Genomic DNA, 18,826 nt, shown 5'->3' with positions numbered 1-18,826 from the left:
GCTCCTCGCCAATTTCAACAACTCTCTCTCTCCTGTTCGCGCCAAACTCCACGAAAACCCTACACCCGCCGTTGTTACTACTCTGCAACCATCGTTTACGGAACAACTTCCTGATAAACAGCGTTCGCGCTTCGTTTCTTCTTATGACGACACCGTTTCCGAAGAAGGCTCCGATCGTGAATTTCAACCTCCCTCACTACCGGTGAGCTTTCCAATTTTTTAACCGTCTTGGTTCTCGCTCGCTATTCCAAGTGTAAGTGTAGACACTGTTTAATTTGTGTTTTTTTGCTTACCAGAATGCTTCCCCTATTGATAACACCGATGAGTGGAAGCGGAAATTTACTATGCTCTTGAGGGACAAGAGTAAGCAAGAGTTGGTCTCGAGGGAGAAAAAGGATAGGCGTGATTTTGACCGAATAGCAGTTCTAGCAAGCAGAATGGGGTTGTATAGGTGATTTTTCTATTCTTTATTTATCTTTTTTACGGCCTGAGTGTTGTTGTTTTCACTTTTGAGTGACTAGTACGTATTTATTGCGGGGAATCCTCAATTGTATTTGTTTGTGGCAGCCATATGTATGCTAAGGTTGTTGTCTTCAGCAAGGTCCCACTTCCAAATTACAGATATGATTTGGATGATCGGCGGCCTCAGAGGGAGGTGATGCTCTTTATTTTCCCATTTGACTTTTGCTTTGAGATTACACATTTAACAAAATCTAAGGGTCTTAAAATGTTTTTCCTTTTTTAATTTTCTGTTTGACTTTGTATGTTTGAGTGTATTTGAATCCTAATGAATTGTGAATATAGATCAAGTTTGTTAATAAATCTCATCAATGGAAAATTTATTTCTCTATAGAGACAACTTAGTAAAGCTTTCATGAATTAACAGGTGAGCTTGTCTATCACCATGTATACCCAAGTTAATGTTTATTTTGAGGAATATCTTGGCCAAAAATCCAGGATGAACAAAAGCTTTTCAGATTTGTCATCTGCAAGATCAAGCAGTAATGGCAGTATTGGTACTGATGAAGGGCTTTTTGAGCTACCTGAGCCATTAGCATCCAGTAATGCTTATATGGAGAAAATTCTACGGCAGAGGAGCTTACAAATGCGCGATCAGCAGCAAGCTTGGCAGGTTACCTTCCCTCAAATACAAAATCATGGCATGTTTTCCTAGTCTGTGAATTGTGATATAATTTTTGCACATTTTGTAGTTTTTTCCTTTATGTTTGTCTCACTATCTAAATTTGTAAGATGTTGATATTAAGTGTTACCACTTACTATTAGGAATCTACATTCCATGTGTGATGGTAAAAGAGGTTTTGCTGGATTTTATTGGAATTACAACAAAGAGGTGGTCTTGCCACATATCTACACTTCATTTTGAGGGGTTGGGTTATGAACATGGTAGTCAAACTTGAGTTTCTACTCAAACTCGGGAAGGGGTCACAAAATCGTAAAATGTGATATCGTTACTCGAAGCGTAAGATTCTACAAGATTTATAAATTAATACTTATGCATATAAATTCTTATAAAGGCATCTAAAGATTGTATAAATAAGAGGAAAAAAACGTTATAACACACATTAAATACTTAATTAAGCTTAAATTTATAATTATTGATTCATAAGCATAGGATAGCAAAGTCAATAACCAAAACTGTACAGAATTTATAAATGATAAACAATGAAACAAAACTACTCTTTAATACTGCACTGGTGCTTACTGCCTACTCCTAAGCTAGACCTCTAAAATAGGTTTTCCAAATTAAAATCATAATCACTCAAAATGTCCTCATTTCTTCCATTATCTCCATCTCCTTGACATCTTCAATAGCAGAAATAATAAAGCAATGAACCAGAAAAACAACTCGCATGTTGCAGTACCAGAACCTAAACCACCGAACTGGATATCTAAAAAAGGGGAAACAACAAACAAGAAGACATGGTGGAGAAGAGCTCTGATGCGGCGGACAGGAGCTCTCCTTGTGGTGGTTCTTGCAACAGTTTTTAGGAGAAAGGGAGGGTTTGTGCAACGCTGTGAGGTTGGGAACTGAGTCCCGTGTGTGTTTTCACTTGTCACGTTTTTGGACTGAGGGTTACAAAAGACTTTGTTTTGACCTTTATGGGTTTAGGCTTTTAGAAGCCCACGAAGAGGGGGAAAATGACAAATTTGACCTGCTAAACAGAAGTGCCCAATGCTCGCTTCTATGAGTTTATGCCCCTGCTCGACGATTCTACAGCGTAAGCTTTTGGGCAATTCTATGCAGGGACGAACTCGTCCAGTCCCAGTAGGGCCGCAGAATCGTGCAATTCTGCGAGCTGAGTTGATTTTAGCTACCATGGTTATGAAAGATGGATATTGTAAATTGAGGGGATATCTTCCCTCCATTGACTAATGATTATAGCAGAATGTAATGGTTATTGTTAATTGATATTCATGCCTAACTTTTATTGTAACAAGTTAAAAAGGAAAAAAATCTTTTGGTTCTTCCTGGTGGTCATTGCAGTCTGTTTGCTGTATCTGTACAAGTGCTTACCAGTGTTGTTAAATGGCGGCCATGGCAGATTTTCATGGCGGTTTTTCGAAAAAACGCCACAGAATAGCGGTGGCGTGGCGGGTTTGGGATGGCGGCGCCATGGCGGCCGCCATAGCCATGGCGGTCGTGGCGGTTATGGCGGGGTGGCGGAAAATGGCGTCCCTCCCGCACCCCACACGCGCACCCAGCCGCGACACCCGCAGCCGCACGCGCACGCAGCCGCGACGACCTCCGGCAGCGACGCACCGGCACAAATGGCGGCGACGAGCTCCGGCAGCGACGCACCTGTCACGAACGGCGGCCTGCAGCGAGAAGTTCTCGCGGAGAAGACGAAGCTGTCGCGAAGAAGAAGAAGGCATAGGTTTTAGTTTTTTTTTTGCTGTTTGACACCCCCTGTTTTCTGTTTGCAGCTTTTTTTTTTCTTTTGCTATTTGATACCCCTTTTTACTTTTAACAGTCCCATTTTATTTTTCATATTTGACACCACAATTTTTTTTTTCTGTTCAGTCCTCTTTTAAATGGCTGAGTTTATTTGAACTCTTTAATGAGTTTATTTGGTGTTGGTACTTGATTATTGTATGAACTCATGAAACTTTTTTAGTTTATTTGAATGCAATCCTTTGTTTTTTTCAATTTCAATGAGTTTATATATATGCTTTTTTTTTTTTGGTCCGCCATGACATCCGCCATTTTCCGCTACGCCATCCGCCATATTTTTATGGCGGATTTTTTACTTTCCGCCATGAACCGCCATCCGCCATTAACAACATTGGTGCTTACAGATACCGGTTTTAGCTGTGTGTTGATGGTTTTCCCTGAATCTCTGTTTAATATTTTGAAAAATATCCAATGAGTTTTAGAAACCATTGAGACAAAACAAAATTGTCTTGAATGTTCTTGACATCTTGCCCTCTCATTTCAGGAATCTCCTGAAGGAAGAAGAATGCTAGAATTTCGCAGAAGTCTCCCTGCTTATAAAAAGAAAGAAGCAATATTATCAGTCATATCAAGGAATCAGGTGTGTTGAATAGTTGTATTATTAACAACATTTAATGGATTAAACCTATTGATTTAGTAATTGTATTACAGGTTGAGTTGTGTATCCCCCAAATTAGTCTTTTAGCCAGTTTGACTGGCTGATGCATTGAGGATCAGTTGAGTTGGCTCAGAAAATTAATTCAGTGATGTTATGTAAACTGAAAATTTTATTGTGAAATTCAAAACCACTGTAAATATGTAATTGAGTTTTTTGTTGTAAAATTTTTTAAACCAATGATATCAGGTGAAAGTACAAAGGTTATGGTAGTGGTATGGTTGAATTTCAATGCAAGCAGTAGCAGTGATTGTTTCTTAAAAAGGGGTTATCGCGGGGGGCGGGGGGGGCGGGGGGGGCGGGGGGCAATGATGATAAAAAAATTAAAAGGTATAGGATTTATTATTTTATACAGATGATAGACAGTTGCTGTTAGATGATTATGGAGTTAATTTTATTAGAGAACTATATCAGACTGTTTGTATCATATGGTTAGCTTTAGTGGAGTTATTTATTGGTGACTGAGAAGTATTTTGTTTTTTGGCGGGTAGAATGCCATGCCCAAATCAATAATCAGGAAAAGCTTGGGATTTGACCTTCTTTGGTTTATATAATTTCTATGATAGCTTCATCTATGACTTGGGGGTGATAAGATGTACTTAATGTTCTCAGCTGTCTGTATGGTCTTAAGATTCTTGGAGTGGTACACAACTTTATCAGCTTTTATATGCTCACTGCTATTGTCACCAGAAACACTCTTTTGGCAGAGCCACTGATGTTATTGTGACAGTAAAGATTTTATAATGCATTAATTTAATAAAAAATATAGTATGCATCTTGGTTAAGTTCTAGGTTATCCTTTACTTTGATTCACATATGCAGGTTGGTTACTGGTAAATATATGATTTAAACAATAGTTCAAAGTCTTAATTTCAATCCTTTTAAAACTAGATATCTATAATTTGATAGTCAGTTATTAAATGACATATTTTTTAGGTAGTTATCATTTCAGGCGAAACAGGTTGTGGCAAGACAACACAAATTCCACAATTTATTTTAGAATCTGAGGTAGAATCAGTTTGTGGAGCTGCTTGTAATATTATATGCACACAGCCAAGACGCATTTCAGCCATGTCTGTTTCTGAAAGGGTGGCCTCTGAGAGAGGGGAGAAATTGGGCGAATCTGTTAGTTTATCTGCCAAAGACAACTATTCTTAATATACTATCCCAACCTCTTACTGTTCTGTTTTCTTAGAATTTCAGTATTTCTCCCTATCTGTTGGTTGCTCTCACACTTTCTCTCTCTCTCTCTCTGTCTCTATCTCTCCCTCCTTGAAAGGTTGGATATAAAGTTCGACTTGAGGGTATGAAAGGGAGAGATACCCATCTTCTCTTTTGCACCACAGGCATTTTATTAAGAAGATTACTAGCTGATAGAAAGTTAAAAGGCGTAACTCATGTTATTGTGGATGAAATTCATGAGCGTGGGATGAATGAAGGTAGAATTTTGAGCTTCATTGAATCATTTTCTTTTAGAACATTTCTAAATATTCATATTCTTGCATTTTTTGTGACAGATTTTCTGCTTATTATCCTTAAAGAACTTCTTCCACATCGACCAGAACTGAAACTGATTTTGATGAGTGCTACCCTAGATGCTGAGCTCTTCTCTTCATACTTTAATGGGGCCCCAATTATGTTTATTCCGGTGCGTTACTGAAACTAAGTGGTATTCCTTGTATTGTGATGGGGGATTATGAACCTCTAAGTACAAAGATATAAAATGAGATGATTTGCTAGGTATAATATCATATATGGGAATAAAATTTAGTTTATATTTTTTTTTTGAGAAGTTTTATTACCCTTTTCTTTGGGATAAATTGCATAATTTTTTTTATATAAAGGATAATATTTTGGTGCCTAGAACTATAGATTTTCCTTTTTCTTATTGTTTGGATGGATATGCTTATTAATATAGGGCTTCACATACCCCGTTAGAACTCACTTTTTGGAGAACATTCTTGAAATGACGGGCTACAGATTAACTCCTTATAATCAAATCGATGATTATGGTCAAGAAAGGATGTGGAAAATGAACAAACATGCCCCAAGAAAGAGAAAAAGCCAAATTGCTTCTGCTGTAGAGGTATTTATGAAATTCAGAACTGCAGTTGCTTACCTGTTTAATATTTTCTTAATTTAAGTTCATTTTGGAAAATGTATGACCAGGATGCAATTATGGCAGCTGATTTCAAAGATTACAGCCTACAGACACAGGAGTCTTTGTCGTGTTGGAATCCTGACTGTATTGGTTTTAGTCTCATAGAATATATTTTATGCAATATATGTGAGAATGAACGGCCTGGTGCTGTTTTGGTTTTCATGACTGGATGGGATGATATAAGCTCTCTGAAAGAGAAGCTCCTGACACATACTGTCTTGGGAGATGCAAACCGTGTTTTGTTGCTTACATGTCATGGCTCAATGGCTAGTTCAGAGCAGGTAATGTTCTGTCTGTTGATGACTACTTTGTTAGAGTTGATTTTATACAATCTGTATGTATGATGATTTGTTGTCTGAAAATAGTTTTAGCAATATGTTTGTGCTTAGTCTTTTGTTGAAGAAAGGTGGCATGTGCCTTGTCTCCCTGGTTATGATCAATATTTACATAGATTTACATAATGGATATGGCAATATGCAGAGATTAATATTTGAAGAGCCTGAAGATGGAGTTAGAAAAATAGTGCTAACAACAAATATTGCTGAAACGAGTATCACGATAAATGATGTTGTTTTTGTTCTTGACTGCGGAAAAGCAAAAGAAACATCATATGATGCACTGAATAACACGCCTTGTTTGCTTCCTACATGGATCTCTAAGGTTTCTGCTAAACAAGTAAGGCTATACTTTAGTTGATTGTGTGTGTGTAATTTATCACTTTATAATAATATGTTCAGTATTACTGGACATCATTTTTGAATCTGTCATCTTTATCCTAAACTTTTTTTTTGGAGCTTTCTGCATAGTTCATAATGTTTAGTTGGCTGAATGTTATGGACTATTGAAACCATAAATGTTTCTATATTGGCAGTAATCTGGATTAGAATGTGAATTATTTTATGATAAAAACTTTGCATTTTTTCGGTAGACTAAGGCCTGCTCTTGAACTTGCGGTCAGCATTGAGAAAAGAATGGCTGTGTGTTCTTTGTAGTTGTGTAACGAACATGATTTCAGAAGAAATATACATAGGACATATTTTATGAAGCTTGATAGATCTTATACTTACTCACTGAGTCATTATTTGCATCATGAGCTCGAGTGACACATTTGTAGTAATAAAGGAAGGACAGTATGTGGGTAGTCATGAAAAGATAGGAATCTGAGATTGAATAGTTGAATTCTACTATTCCAGACCCTACAGAGAGCTTCAGATATGAAGTCTTAATTTTATGGCAAAATCTTATTACAATAGTTCCTAAGGGCTTTGTAGTCGGCTTAAAACCCCTAGTAATTAGCATCCTTACCATCCATTGCATATGGCTTAAGTAAAACACCAGCCATCTGATCTAAGTTCACTAAGAGGCCGTGTCACATATGCTTTTAAATGAGTTGGAACAACATCATTGGCTGCCCCTACAAATAAACATAAGAGATTAACTCTAATAATATAAAATAATAATTCTTGACACATATAATAATATCCTAAAATCCAATTCTATTTGTAGTTATCTTGAAATTACCTTACATAATTAAAATAATCTAATCATTCAAAATTCATATGAAAATAACAGCAAAGTCATCAAAATCTAAAATATAATTATAATTAATCCTCCACTGTGCTGCATCAGTGGCATAGAAAATTCTATAGTATCATAAAAGAGGCTATGGACAATTCGAACAATTTTTTTTGATGGGGGTCAGGGGCATGATTTTATTGCCTTGTATAAAATATAAATAAAATTATTCAATTAGAAATTGGTGTTTATTTTCTTGGATTTGGTACCATAATCTTTGGGACATTATTCAATGACAAACTTGTAATTTTCACCCCAGCCTATCTGAATTGGCTATGAAATGCATGTCTGATGAGACCATGCAGGATATGTCACAAACTTTGTGTAAGATTGCATATGCCAGTCAAGAGAATGAATGCATTTGCTGCTGACAATTATAACAGCCTTGTCTGTTAATTGCCATTTTGTTGAAAGGCTTGGTTATGTGCCATTTTCTAAAGATTAAAGATGAAAATCAATTAGACACCAGGATCATAATGGAAAAATGCAGTATATCCCCAAAATCTTCATATAGTCAACTACCAGTGAATTTTGAACTTAATTATTAATCATGAATGAAATTATTGGACCTTAAATGCTGATATTGTTATCTGAATTTTCCCCTGATCCTGTTTTTCTAGAGAAGAGGAAGAGCTGGTCGGGTTCAACCAGGAGAGTGTTACCATCTCTATCCTAGATGTGTGTATGATGCTTTTGCAGAGTATCAGTTGCCAGAAATTTTGAGAACACCTTTGCAATCTCTCTGTTTACAAATCAAAAGTCTAAGACTTGGAAGTATATCGGAGTTCTTGTCTAGGGCTTTGCAGTCTCCTGAGACACTCGTGGTAACGATAAATTTGATTTATTCTTTAGAATTCCATGTATTCATGTACTTTTATTTAATAAATTCATGTATTCATTTATTGTGTTGGTCATTTATATAAAAATTTGTGCCAGTCATTTTTTTAATCATTTATTCATAGGTACAAAATGCTATTGAATATTTAAAAATAATTGGGGCTTTGGATGAGGATGAAAATCTCACTATTCTAGGTTGGTTGATCCCTTCTAGTCCTGGAAAATTTGGCTTATCTTTTCCTCTTGAAATGATGAAGACTTGTATTTGGGCCTTCAATTGACAGGGCGCTGCCTGACAATGCTTCCTATGGAACCCAAACTTGGCAAGATGCTAATATTAGGTGCTATTTTCAATTGCCTGGATCCCATATTAACTGTGGTTGCTGGGCTTAGCGTGAGAGATCCTTTTCTAACACCATTGGATAAAAGAGATGTAAGTTGTTCCTGTTTCAGATGATTGAGTAATTATTGAAAAGCTAATCCCTTTTTATTATAGGTCACTCAAAATTTAATTGTATATTACATAACTATAACATTTTCTTTTCTATTTTTTAGTTCTGTTGCTTAGACACTAATTTCAATTGAATTTGCTTTGAGAACCCAGCTCTGCTGGAATTTATTTAAATTGGGACTCTTTTGTTGTGTACATACGGAAATATGGTAGTAGGAATAGGAAGTCTGTGCATATGAAAAATCTTTGACAATAATACAGTGTTTCTAAACCTAAATGAATTATAGATATTGCCACTATACCAAAAAAAAAAAAAAGATTCTAAATCTTGTATTTGTTTCATCTTTTCTTTCTTCTCCCAAATCTACCCTGTCCTCTTTTTGGTGAAATTTGTGTTATGTGCTTAGAAGAATAGGACAAGTATCTATTCATTTTTTTTCAAACTCTTTGCAACACGGTCACAGCACTCCCTACAATAATTTCTGTTCTGCATTAGTGTGGCAATTATGAGTTAACTATATAGTCAGTATGTGCTGACTATAACTTGTTATCTTTAATGGCTTTTACCAATTAGTTCTTCTGAGCTGCTTCTCTCTCTCTCTCTCTCTATATATATATATATATATATATATATATATATTATCCTGACTGCAGCAATAGTTATAGGATTGCAAAATTATGGGAGAGAGATGAGAGAGAAATAGAGAGTGGATGAGAGTAGGATCCCGATGAAACCACGCCGGAAATGGTATGGCCAACAGATTGAAATGAGAAGAACAAACCGGAGGGATGCATCTGAAGTCCATTCCTTCTATTTCACAAGATTCCCTGAAGAGATGAATGAAACAGACTTGTGGTACAAGTTTAAAAAATTGGGGGGGGGGGGGGGGACGTCCGAGAGGTCTTTATTGCAAGAAATCGTAACAAGAGGGGTAAGAGATACGGTTTCGTAAGATTCAAGGGGGTGAAAGATGTTACATGGCTGGAAAGAAAATTGGATAACCTGGTAGTAGGGGGGTTAAAAATGCATGTCAATATGCCAAAGCATGGAAGCGAGAGGCTGATACAGGGAGAAGTTATTCGAGGAGGACGACAGAGGATGATACAAAGAGAAGCCAACTGGAACGACAAGCACAGGATGGAAAGAACCTCAGACAAGTTATTCAATGATGTGAAAAGGTAGCCTTGAAGATACAAGGGGAAAACAACTCCAACAGATGAAAGAGGAAACCTCGGATGTGAGAGTGTTGATACAGGCAACAGCAACACGGCACGAGGAATGAGTCTTATAAATCCGAGTCCAACAGGACCAATATCTTATTCGTCGGTACAAATGAACATACCTGTGGAAGAAAAGACATGGCTAAGCAACACTTGGGTGGGAAGACTGAAGAATCTTGCGATGTTTGATAGAGTGGAAGGCGATTTCATGTGGAATGGGGGTGAAGACATCACGCCAAAATATATTGGAGATGACATGGTATTGCTAATGGGACTCACAGAGGCTAGAGTTGCACAAATGGTTAAGGAAGTAACCGAGCAAGGTTCGTCCTTATTCTACTCACTAGAAAAGTGGAATCCTCAGATGAGAATTGGGTACCGCCTAGTCTGGATGCTGTGTTGGGGAATACCTCTGCACGCTTGGGATTTGGAGCATATTAAACAGATCATGACGACGATAGGAGAAGTGGTGGAGGGGACGACGAAGTGGATGAACTCCAGAGGCTGGACAGGGCACGGTTACTAGTTAAGCCACCAAGACAACCAATAATCCAACACAAGGTATCAACATGGATTAATGGGGTAGAATACACTGTGCATATGGTTGAAGAAACATGTTACAACCCCAATAGATGTAGATGTCAGAGAGGGAGCTTCATAGGGTCCTCGGAGGAAATAAGTTCCAACAACGAGAGCGAAATAGGGACGCCATTGCTGATCAGATATGTAATGCCACTAGAAACAGAACCGTTGTCAGAGGACATTTTTCCAAATACAGAGGGCGGCAAGCAGCTTTGAGGGGTCACGGAGGTACGACAGATTGAAGGACAACAATACTCCCATGAACCACAGGTCAATAACTCGAGGTTACTGACATGAGCACAGAGGTGGGTCACATTCGACATAAGCAGCGGACAAAGAGAAGCTAACCGAAGCAACCATAGGGCTGACAGAAGTGAACAAACAGAAGCACAAGGGATAGTAGCTGAGCCCAATCACAGCTTTATCCACTGGAAAGAAACTGGGGGTAAAAGCATGGAAGAGAAGATAGAGAAAGGACCAATGAAGGAGACAGGAAACTGTGCAGCGGCAATTAGGAAAGAGGAAGTGCACTGGAAGGGAAAAAGTGCAGTGAGGACAGTGGGAATGAGGTGGGCTCACTGATTCCAAGAAATTTTGAATTAGAGCCTACAGAGTCACGTGCTGGTGTACAAAATGTTGAGGGTGATGAGCCCTTAACGGGCCTTTCTAAAAGCAATTTTTCTAACAAAAACGAAGGTGTAGAAGGCAATGCAAATTGTGAACAAAAAGGGACAAAACACGTGGAGAAGGTATACTCAAGAAGCAGAGGGTGCAGAAAGCAAATGGACCATGGGCACAATGTTGGGCTCTCAAAAAAATCAAACACCAACGCCCATAAGGAAGCCAACAGCGTAAATGAGAATTATGACAAATATTCACCAGCAATGAGAGGAAGTGGGCTGAAAGAAGTGGCAGATTGGGAAGAAATGGACAAAGTGCAACAAGCAACACAGGTTCCACAACAAAACAATAGTCACAAAACTTGTGATCAAATAAAAGAAGCAACATCAAAATGGACCATGGTGCAGAATCTAGGAGTTACATGTGGGAAAGGAGATGCATCAGTGGTCACCAAGTTAGTAAGTATGGAGGAAAGGCACAAGGAGGAGGCTGACGAGTTGGGAAATAGGGGGGGCTGGATAATGAAGATTATCACATATAACATAAGGGGGTTAGGGAGGGGGGTAAAGTGGGCAGCTATTAGAAGAATGGTAAAAAAGGAGAGAGTAGATATGTTATGTATACAAGAGACTAAGAAGGAGAAAATAGATAAATTTATTTGCCATGCTCTGTGGGGAGATACAAAGGTTAGGTGGGAGATGCAACCAGCCAACAATAAAGCAGGATGATTACTTTGTCTGTGGAACGAAAATTCTTTCAGATTGGAAAGGAAGATAAGTGGGGAAGGTTTTATTTATTTAGAGGGTATATGGGTCCCTGATGGGTAGAAGATGTCTACAGTCAACACATACTCGCCATGTGACATGACTCAGAAGAGAAACTTGTGGGAGCAAATCAAACAGTTGAGAGATTTAAGCTCTGGAGTGTTGTGGTGCATACTTGGAGATTTTAATAGTATCCGAAGATTAGTTGAGAGAGTAGGGCTGAGTCAAAGGGGGGTAAATGATAGTAATGCGGACGAATTCAATGAATGAATCGATGACCTTGAGGTTGAAGATGTGTCTTGTGTGGGGAGAAAATTCACTTGGTACAAGCCAAATGGGACAGTAAAGAGCAGATTGGACAAAATCCTTGTCTTTGCTGAATGGTTTCACAAATGGCAAGGAACTACATAGTTTATATTGGAAAGAAACTTCTCGGATCATTGCCCAATTTTGCTGAAATTTGAAATTGTTGATTGGGGACTGCGACCTTTCCGGATTCTGAATTGCAGGTTCCTTTATAAATCATTTTGAAGGGTTGTTCAAGAATCTTGGATGAATAATCATGTAAGGGGTTGGGGGGATTTATGCTTAAAGAAAAAATAAAAGGAATCAAGGCAAGACTGAAAGTATGGAATAAGGATCAATTTGGAGATTCTTAACAGAAGCTAGCAAACATTGAGAAGGAACTAAGCAAGATAGAAATTGAAGGAGATGAAAGAAAGTTATCTGACCAAGAGCTGCTAACTAGAAAAAAGTTGTAGGAGGAGTTGTGGGCAGCTGCTCAATCTCATGAGTCCCTATTGAGGCAGAAGGCAAGGTCAATATGGATCAAAGAAGGGGATTGTAATTCCAAGTTCTTCCATAGAATTGTAAACTCAAACCGCAGATTTAACACTTTGAGAGGAGTGTTTGTAAATGGTGTTTGGATCGATGAACCTGAAAGGGTGAAGGAGGAAATACGTCTGTTCTTCAAGAACAGATTTCAAGAGGAAAATTGGGTGAGGCCCAAACTAGATGGGGTTGGATTTGAAGCCATTGGACAACAACACAATGTTAGATTGTCAGAGCCATTCATTGAAAAAGAAATTAAGGCTGCTATGTGGGAACGTGGGAGTGACAAGACCCCCAGACTAGACGGCCTTAATTTCAAATTTATTGAATTTTGGGAAGTTATCAAGGCTGATGTGCTTCGTTTCATGGACGAATTTTTTGTTCATGGAACATTCCCGAAGGGGTGCAATGCATCATTCATTGCTCTCATTCCTAAGGTAAATGATCCGCAGAACCTAAATGAATATAGGCCTATTTCTTTAATAGGTAGCATATATAAAATTGTGGCCAAGGTATTAGCGAGGAGGATGATGGAGGTGCTGCCAATATTAATAGATGAGAGACAAACAACATTCATAGAGAGCAGACATTTGCTACACAACACCCTTATCGCAAATGAAGTAATCCATGAAGCAAAGAGAAGCAACAAGCCATGTTTGGTTTTTAAAGTGCATTATGAAAAGGTCTATGATTCAGTATCCTGGGAATTCCTGTTGTACATGTTGAGGAGGATGAGATTTTGCAAAAGATGGATATCATGGATTGAGGGTTGCACAAATCTGCTTCTATCTTCATCTTGATTAATGGTAGCCCTTCGTCTGAGTTCATCCCCCAAAGAGGTCTAAGACAAGGGGACCTACTAGCTTCGCTCTTATTTAACGTTGTTGTGGAGGGACTCATTGGACAGCTGAGAGAAGCAATGGAGAAAAACTTGTTTCAAGGTTTCCTAGTGGGAAGAAATGAGGTGAAAGTTAGCATTCTACAGTATGCGGATGATATAATTTTCTTTGGGAAAACTTCCATGGAAAATGTCAAAGTGATCAGGTGATTTTGAAAAGTTTTGAACTTTTCTCAGGCCTCAAAATTAATTTCTCAAAAATTAACTTGCATGGGACAATTGGGATGTCGGAGAGATGGAAGGTGGATGCTGCTAGGTATTTAAATTGCAGGCTATTGGCCATACCTTTCCTTTACCTGGGTATCCCGATTAGGGCAAACCCAAGGTGTACTGATGTTTGGGATCCTATCGTCAAGAAATGTGAGAGAAAGTTGGCAAAATGGAAACAAAAACTACTCTCATTTGGGGGAAGGGTAACTCTCAAAAAGTTTGTCCTAAATTCTATTCCTATCTATTTCTTTTCTTCTTTTCAGGGTTCCAAATAAAGTTCTGGACAAGCTGGTGTGGATACAGAGACGGTTTCTGTGGGATGGAGGTATGGAGTAGAAGAAGATAGCGTGGGTAAAGTGGGAGTCGTGTGTCTACCAAAGGAAAGGAGGAATGAGAATCAGGGATCTAAGGAAGTTTAATTATGCACTTCTCAGAAAGTGGAGATGGAACCTTTTCCATAACCAAGGAGACTTGTGGGCTAGAGTACTGATTTCAAAATATGGTGGATGGCGGACTTTGGAGGGGGAAAGAAGGGGCAGTAGTGAATCAGCATGGTGGAAGGATATCAATAGCATAGCTCTTTCCGGTGAAGATGGCAGCTGGTTAGATAAAGGGATAAAATGGAAAGTGGGGTGTGGGGTGTGGAGCAAAGGCCAAATTTTGGGAGGATGGATGGAAGGAGTATGGAGCACCACTTAAGTTGAAGTACCCTACACTTTATTCCATGTCCCACCAGCAACAACATGTCATACAGATGATGGGAAATTTCACAGATGCAGCCTGGGAATGGGATTTTAAATGGAGACGACAACTTTTTGATGACGAGATAGATATGGCTGCAAAGTTCTTAGAAGATTTAGAAGGTATCAGCATTCACTTGGATCGAGAAGACAAGTGGATTTGGAAGGAAGATGCAGCGGGTGTATACACAGTGGGGAACGCATACAAGATGCTTATGACATGCCACACTGATGAAAATCAGGATGGTGCTTTTACTGAGTTGTGGAAGGTCAAGGTCCCTAACAAAGCTTCTTTCTTCGCGTGGAGACTAATCAGGGACAGACTACCAACTAAAATGAACCTGCGTAGGAGAAATGTGGAAATAAATGATCCCACATGTCCATTCTGCAAAAGATAAAGAAGAGTGGGAACCAATATCGTGGACAAACATTTTAGGAGCATTTCCACAAAATCCGAGACAGCACTTCCTCCAGCATTTGCTTGGGAAGGAAACTGGCATCAGATTTCAGAAATAGCAGTGCTGGTGGATCTCCCTGACATGGAGTATCTGGCAGCATCGAAATAAGATCATCTTTGCAGAGGAAAGTTTTAATGACAATAAGTTGTCGGAGAATGCTATCTTCCTATGCTGGACTGGGTTAAAAAATTTGAATAAGGATTCGACATGCCTTTTCATCACTGGTCCAGTAGCATGACGGAGGCATTTTTGTGATTAGGATGGGACAACTCTATAATTGTGGGTAGTTTTGGGTTAAGTATACTGTCAGAATATGGTTTCTTAATTCATGTTATATACTCTGTATTAGGGCACCATAGTCCTGCTCAATTTGGCCCCATGTGTAAATTTCACAGTACAGCTTGTACCACTTTAAATATAATACAATATTATTTTCGCTGATTAAAATATATATATATATATATATATATATATATATATATATAAAGCAGTGTGTTGCTAGCATGTGTCCAAAAAAGAATTAAAGTATACATTTTGTATACTGCTTGAAAGAGACTTTTTACTGCATTTAAAAAAAAAAAAACTTCTACACTGGGTTTCATTGCCAAAATTATGTCATGTGATCTTTTTGACATTTTTCTCTATGTAAGAGCTAGTTAGTTTTAAGTACTATTTCAGTTAATTAGATATATTTGAAGTTTTTAATGGATATAGTCACTTTCATGACAGCAGTATATGTAATGGCCCATTTGTTTTCCACTCATTGGGTGATGGTCTTGTCTTGAACTGAATTTCATTATTTGACAGTTCAAAGTTCTTCTTTGTAGCTTGCAGAGGAAGCAAAGTCTCAATTCTGTGGTGCATACAGTGATCACCTTGCACTTGTAAGGGCATACGAAGGTTGGAGAGATGCTGAAATGGACCTTGGAGGATATGAATACTGCTGGAAAAATTTTCTTTCCTCACAATCCATGAAAGCTATTGACGCTCTTCGGAGAGAGTTCATATGCCTGGTCAAGGATATTGGATTAGTTGATAGCAACACGGCCAGCTGCAATGAATGGAGCTCTGATGTAAATCTTATCCGAGCAATTATTTGCTATGGTCTATATCCTGGAATTTGCTCTGTTGTGGTATGTCCTTTTATACGACAAACATAATATATTAATATAGATGCCTTTCCCCTCTAATCAATGGTGGGTTGGGGTCGGGAACATGAGGGGCAGTTTCCCCTCCACGCCTCTCTTTGCTTTAACATTACATGCCATTTTAACATGTTTACAACTTGCATCTTTCCCTAATGTGTCCTTCCTCAATAATCTAATCTAATCTAATCTTTGTTATATCCTAATTTTCTTTCTCCACTTCTTTTATCAAATAAAAACAATTGTGCCATGTAACCACACACACACAAAAAAAAGGAATGATATCAATACACAACCATTCTCGCAAAATAAATCACAACTAAGCTGTACAGTGTCATGATTTAAGGGACATTTAATTATCTAATGGCTTGGTCAGCCAAATTGTGGTTTTTTATTTATGTTCTGTTTAGTTTCAGTTATAATACACAGTGAGAATTTCTTATATTTTACTCAATTATATTTTTAAAAATATATCATTATTTAAATTTCAAACTTTTGGTCATCAAATTATCCTATTGGTAGATGCCCCATCCTGAAATTTAGTCTTGGTTACTGTCCTCAAATAGTTCACCAGTTGGAGTTGTACCATGTGTCAACATTTTATATTACCATATTATGTTTTGGGAGTATAAATAAGATGTAATTTCATTTGCAGCATAATGAGAAATCATTCTCTTTGAAAACAATGGAGGATGGTCAAGTGCTCCTATATTCGGTTAGTCCATTCAAACCTTTATAATTTGCTGCTGGTTGTGAAACATTTAAAATAATTCTCTTAAGGTTTTTATGTTCCCTTTTGGTTTATTTTTTTTTTGCTTTCCTTTTAAATCAAATCTTCATTTCATTTGCCTAGAACTCAGTGAATGCTCAGGAAACTAAAATTCCGTATCCATGGCTAGTTTTTAATGAGAAGATAAAAGTGAACTCAGTTTTTCTTCGTGACTCAACAGCTGTGTCTGATTCAGTGGTGCTTCTGTTTGGTGGAAGCTTATTGAAAGGAGATACTGTAAGTGTGATGTGATTTAATTCTTTGTTGGTTGTTGTGTTTATTATATATTCTTGTTTGCAGTTTCAAATTGCTGTCTCAGTTTTAGTTGTCTGATGTTTTGCTGGAATTCAACCCTTTTCTATCAGGATAATCACTTAAAAATGTTGGGAGGATATCTAGAGTTTTTCATGGAGCCCAGTGTTGCTGAAATGTACCAGAGTATAAGAAGAGAACTTGATGACTTCATTCAGAGCAAAGTAGGTGCAAATTAATTTCATGCTCCTACTAACTTCTTGATGCAAATAGAACTAGCATTCTATTTTAGTGATTTTTCGCTTGGCAATCAGCAATGAGGACATGATAGTTAACTTTTAATTTGAACTTTGTATTTGACAGCTACTTTTTCCAAGAATGGCCACACAGTGGTGTCATGATCTCATATCTGCAGTAAGGCTTCTGATTTCAAATGACAAGTGCGAAGGTAGATTTGTATTTGGTCGCCAGGTTCTTAAACCATCAAAGAAATCTATTGTGATGGCCTCACACCCAACCTTGGTTTCAAGGACTGAGAGTGGACCTGGGGGTGATAATTCTAAAAGTCAGCTCCAAACCTTGCTTACGAGAGCAGGATATGCAGCACCCATCTACATGACTAAACAATTGAAGAACAATCAGTTTCAGGCTACCGTTGAATTCAATGGAATGCAGATAATGGGTCAACCTTGTAACAATAAGAAGAGTGCAGAAAAAGATGCTGCAGCTGAGGCACTGCAATGGCTGATGGGTGGAAAGCAAACAGGCAAGGAGTACATCAATCACGTGTCGATGTTACTTAAGAAAAGTAAGAAGGATCACAATTAAGCAGTCAAAGTAATAAGCTCAATGCAAAAGAAAAGAAGCCCGAGGTGAAGGATGATGTATGTGGTTTCTGCTCTCTTCTTCTAGAGGGACATGTGGTTTGACGGGGCATTGTTACTCTATAGTCCTGGATCATTGAGTCAATTTGTTCATGAAAACAGCCAAGCCCCTATCCAACATCAAACAGATTGAATTTGAAGTTGGAAGATACTCATTCTTGATTGAAGCAAAGTAAAGGATCATATGTGAACATTAGGCAAATAACTGCCAATCGAGGCTTGAGGATGTTAAGCTTTTCCAATTTGATCAGCGGGAAAATAGACGGTTAGTGGCAGGGCCATACAATAGGAGGGATTAGTACATAACATTTATTCATCGGGTTGGGGGTGGGGGGTGGGGGGATGTGAGCCGGATGATGACCCATTAATTCTTTGTATAGTAATTATCAATTTTGACATCATAAAATCCAAAATATGTTGAACCATCTGTCTGGGCATTGTTCCGTGCTTGGGAGCAAAACGAGATGGAAAATTAATTAAATCGACAAAATTACACTAAATTTAAGGGAACCTTTGAGACGACTTCAACGGTTGATTTTTTTTTTTCATTTTTTTTCTGGTAATCAGAACTTTTTTTTTCTTTCATTTTTCAACTTTATTATGGGTATGCTTCCAAGAAAGAAATGGAACGTATCCTTTGTAATGGGCTAAAATGCTTTGTTTATTTTCCCAACTACAGTTTTATGCAAATCAAGATAACAGTAATTTGTGTGTACACATTAATTTTATAATCCAAACTAAATAACTAAAAAAACCATTTTATCGAACTTTTTAGTATTGTCATTTCAAAACCATACA

At 37.9% G+C, this 18,826-nt stretch overlaps 1 protein-coding gene across 3 annotated transcripts; it reads left to right on the top strand.

Annotated features, from left to right (window-relative positions):
• The first annotated feature begins 5 nt into the window (after window positions 1-5).
• Window positions 6-18,528, top strand: LOC100798684 (DExH-box ATP-dependent RNA helicase DExH5, mitochondrial). 3 transcript variants are annotated; one of them, XM_006606829.4, is made up of 19 exons: window positions 6-202; window positions 297-451; window positions 568-655; window positions 887-1,132; window positions 3,459-3,554; window positions 4,566-4,754; window positions 4,909-5,068; window positions 5,147-5,277; window positions 5,548-5,715; window positions 5,799-6,071; window positions 6,271-6,465; window positions 7,986-8,189; window positions 8,328-8,397; window positions 8,487-8,635; window positions 15,806-16,111; window positions 16,779-16,838; window positions 16,977-17,129; window positions 17,258-17,368; window positions 17,508-18,528. In XM_006606829.4, the coding sequence occupies exons 2-19, from the start codon at window positions 345-347 to the stop codon at window positions 17,970-17,972; spliced, it is 3,171 nt and encodes a 1,056-aa protein (XP_006606892.2). In that variant the 5' UTR covers window positions 6-202; window positions 297-344; the 3' UTR covers window positions 17,973-18,528. The 3 variants fall into 3 exon arrangements, with proteins under 3 accessions (XP_006606892.2, XP_025983120.1, XP_040869191.1); XM_026127335.2 differs by lacking the exons at window positions 6-202; window positions 297-451 and having other exon boundaries at window positions 958-1,132; XM_041013257.1 differs by lacking the exons at window positions 6-202; window positions 297-451; window positions 568-655; window positions 887-1,132 and adding an exon at window positions 2,641-2,897.
• Window positions 18,529-18,826: the final 298 nt, after the last annotated feature.

Source organism: Glycine max, chromosome 20 (assembly GCF_000004515.6).
Source record: "Glycine max cultivar Williams 82 chromosome 20, Glycine_max_v4.0, whole genome shotgun sequence".
NCBI classification, from domain to species: Eukaryota; Viridiplantae; Streptophyta; class Magnoliopsida; order Fabales; family Fabaceae; genus Glycine; species Glycine max.
The sequence above is the reverse complement of the archived record's forward strand: the minus strand, read 5'-3'. Positions and strand labels throughout refer to the sequence as shown.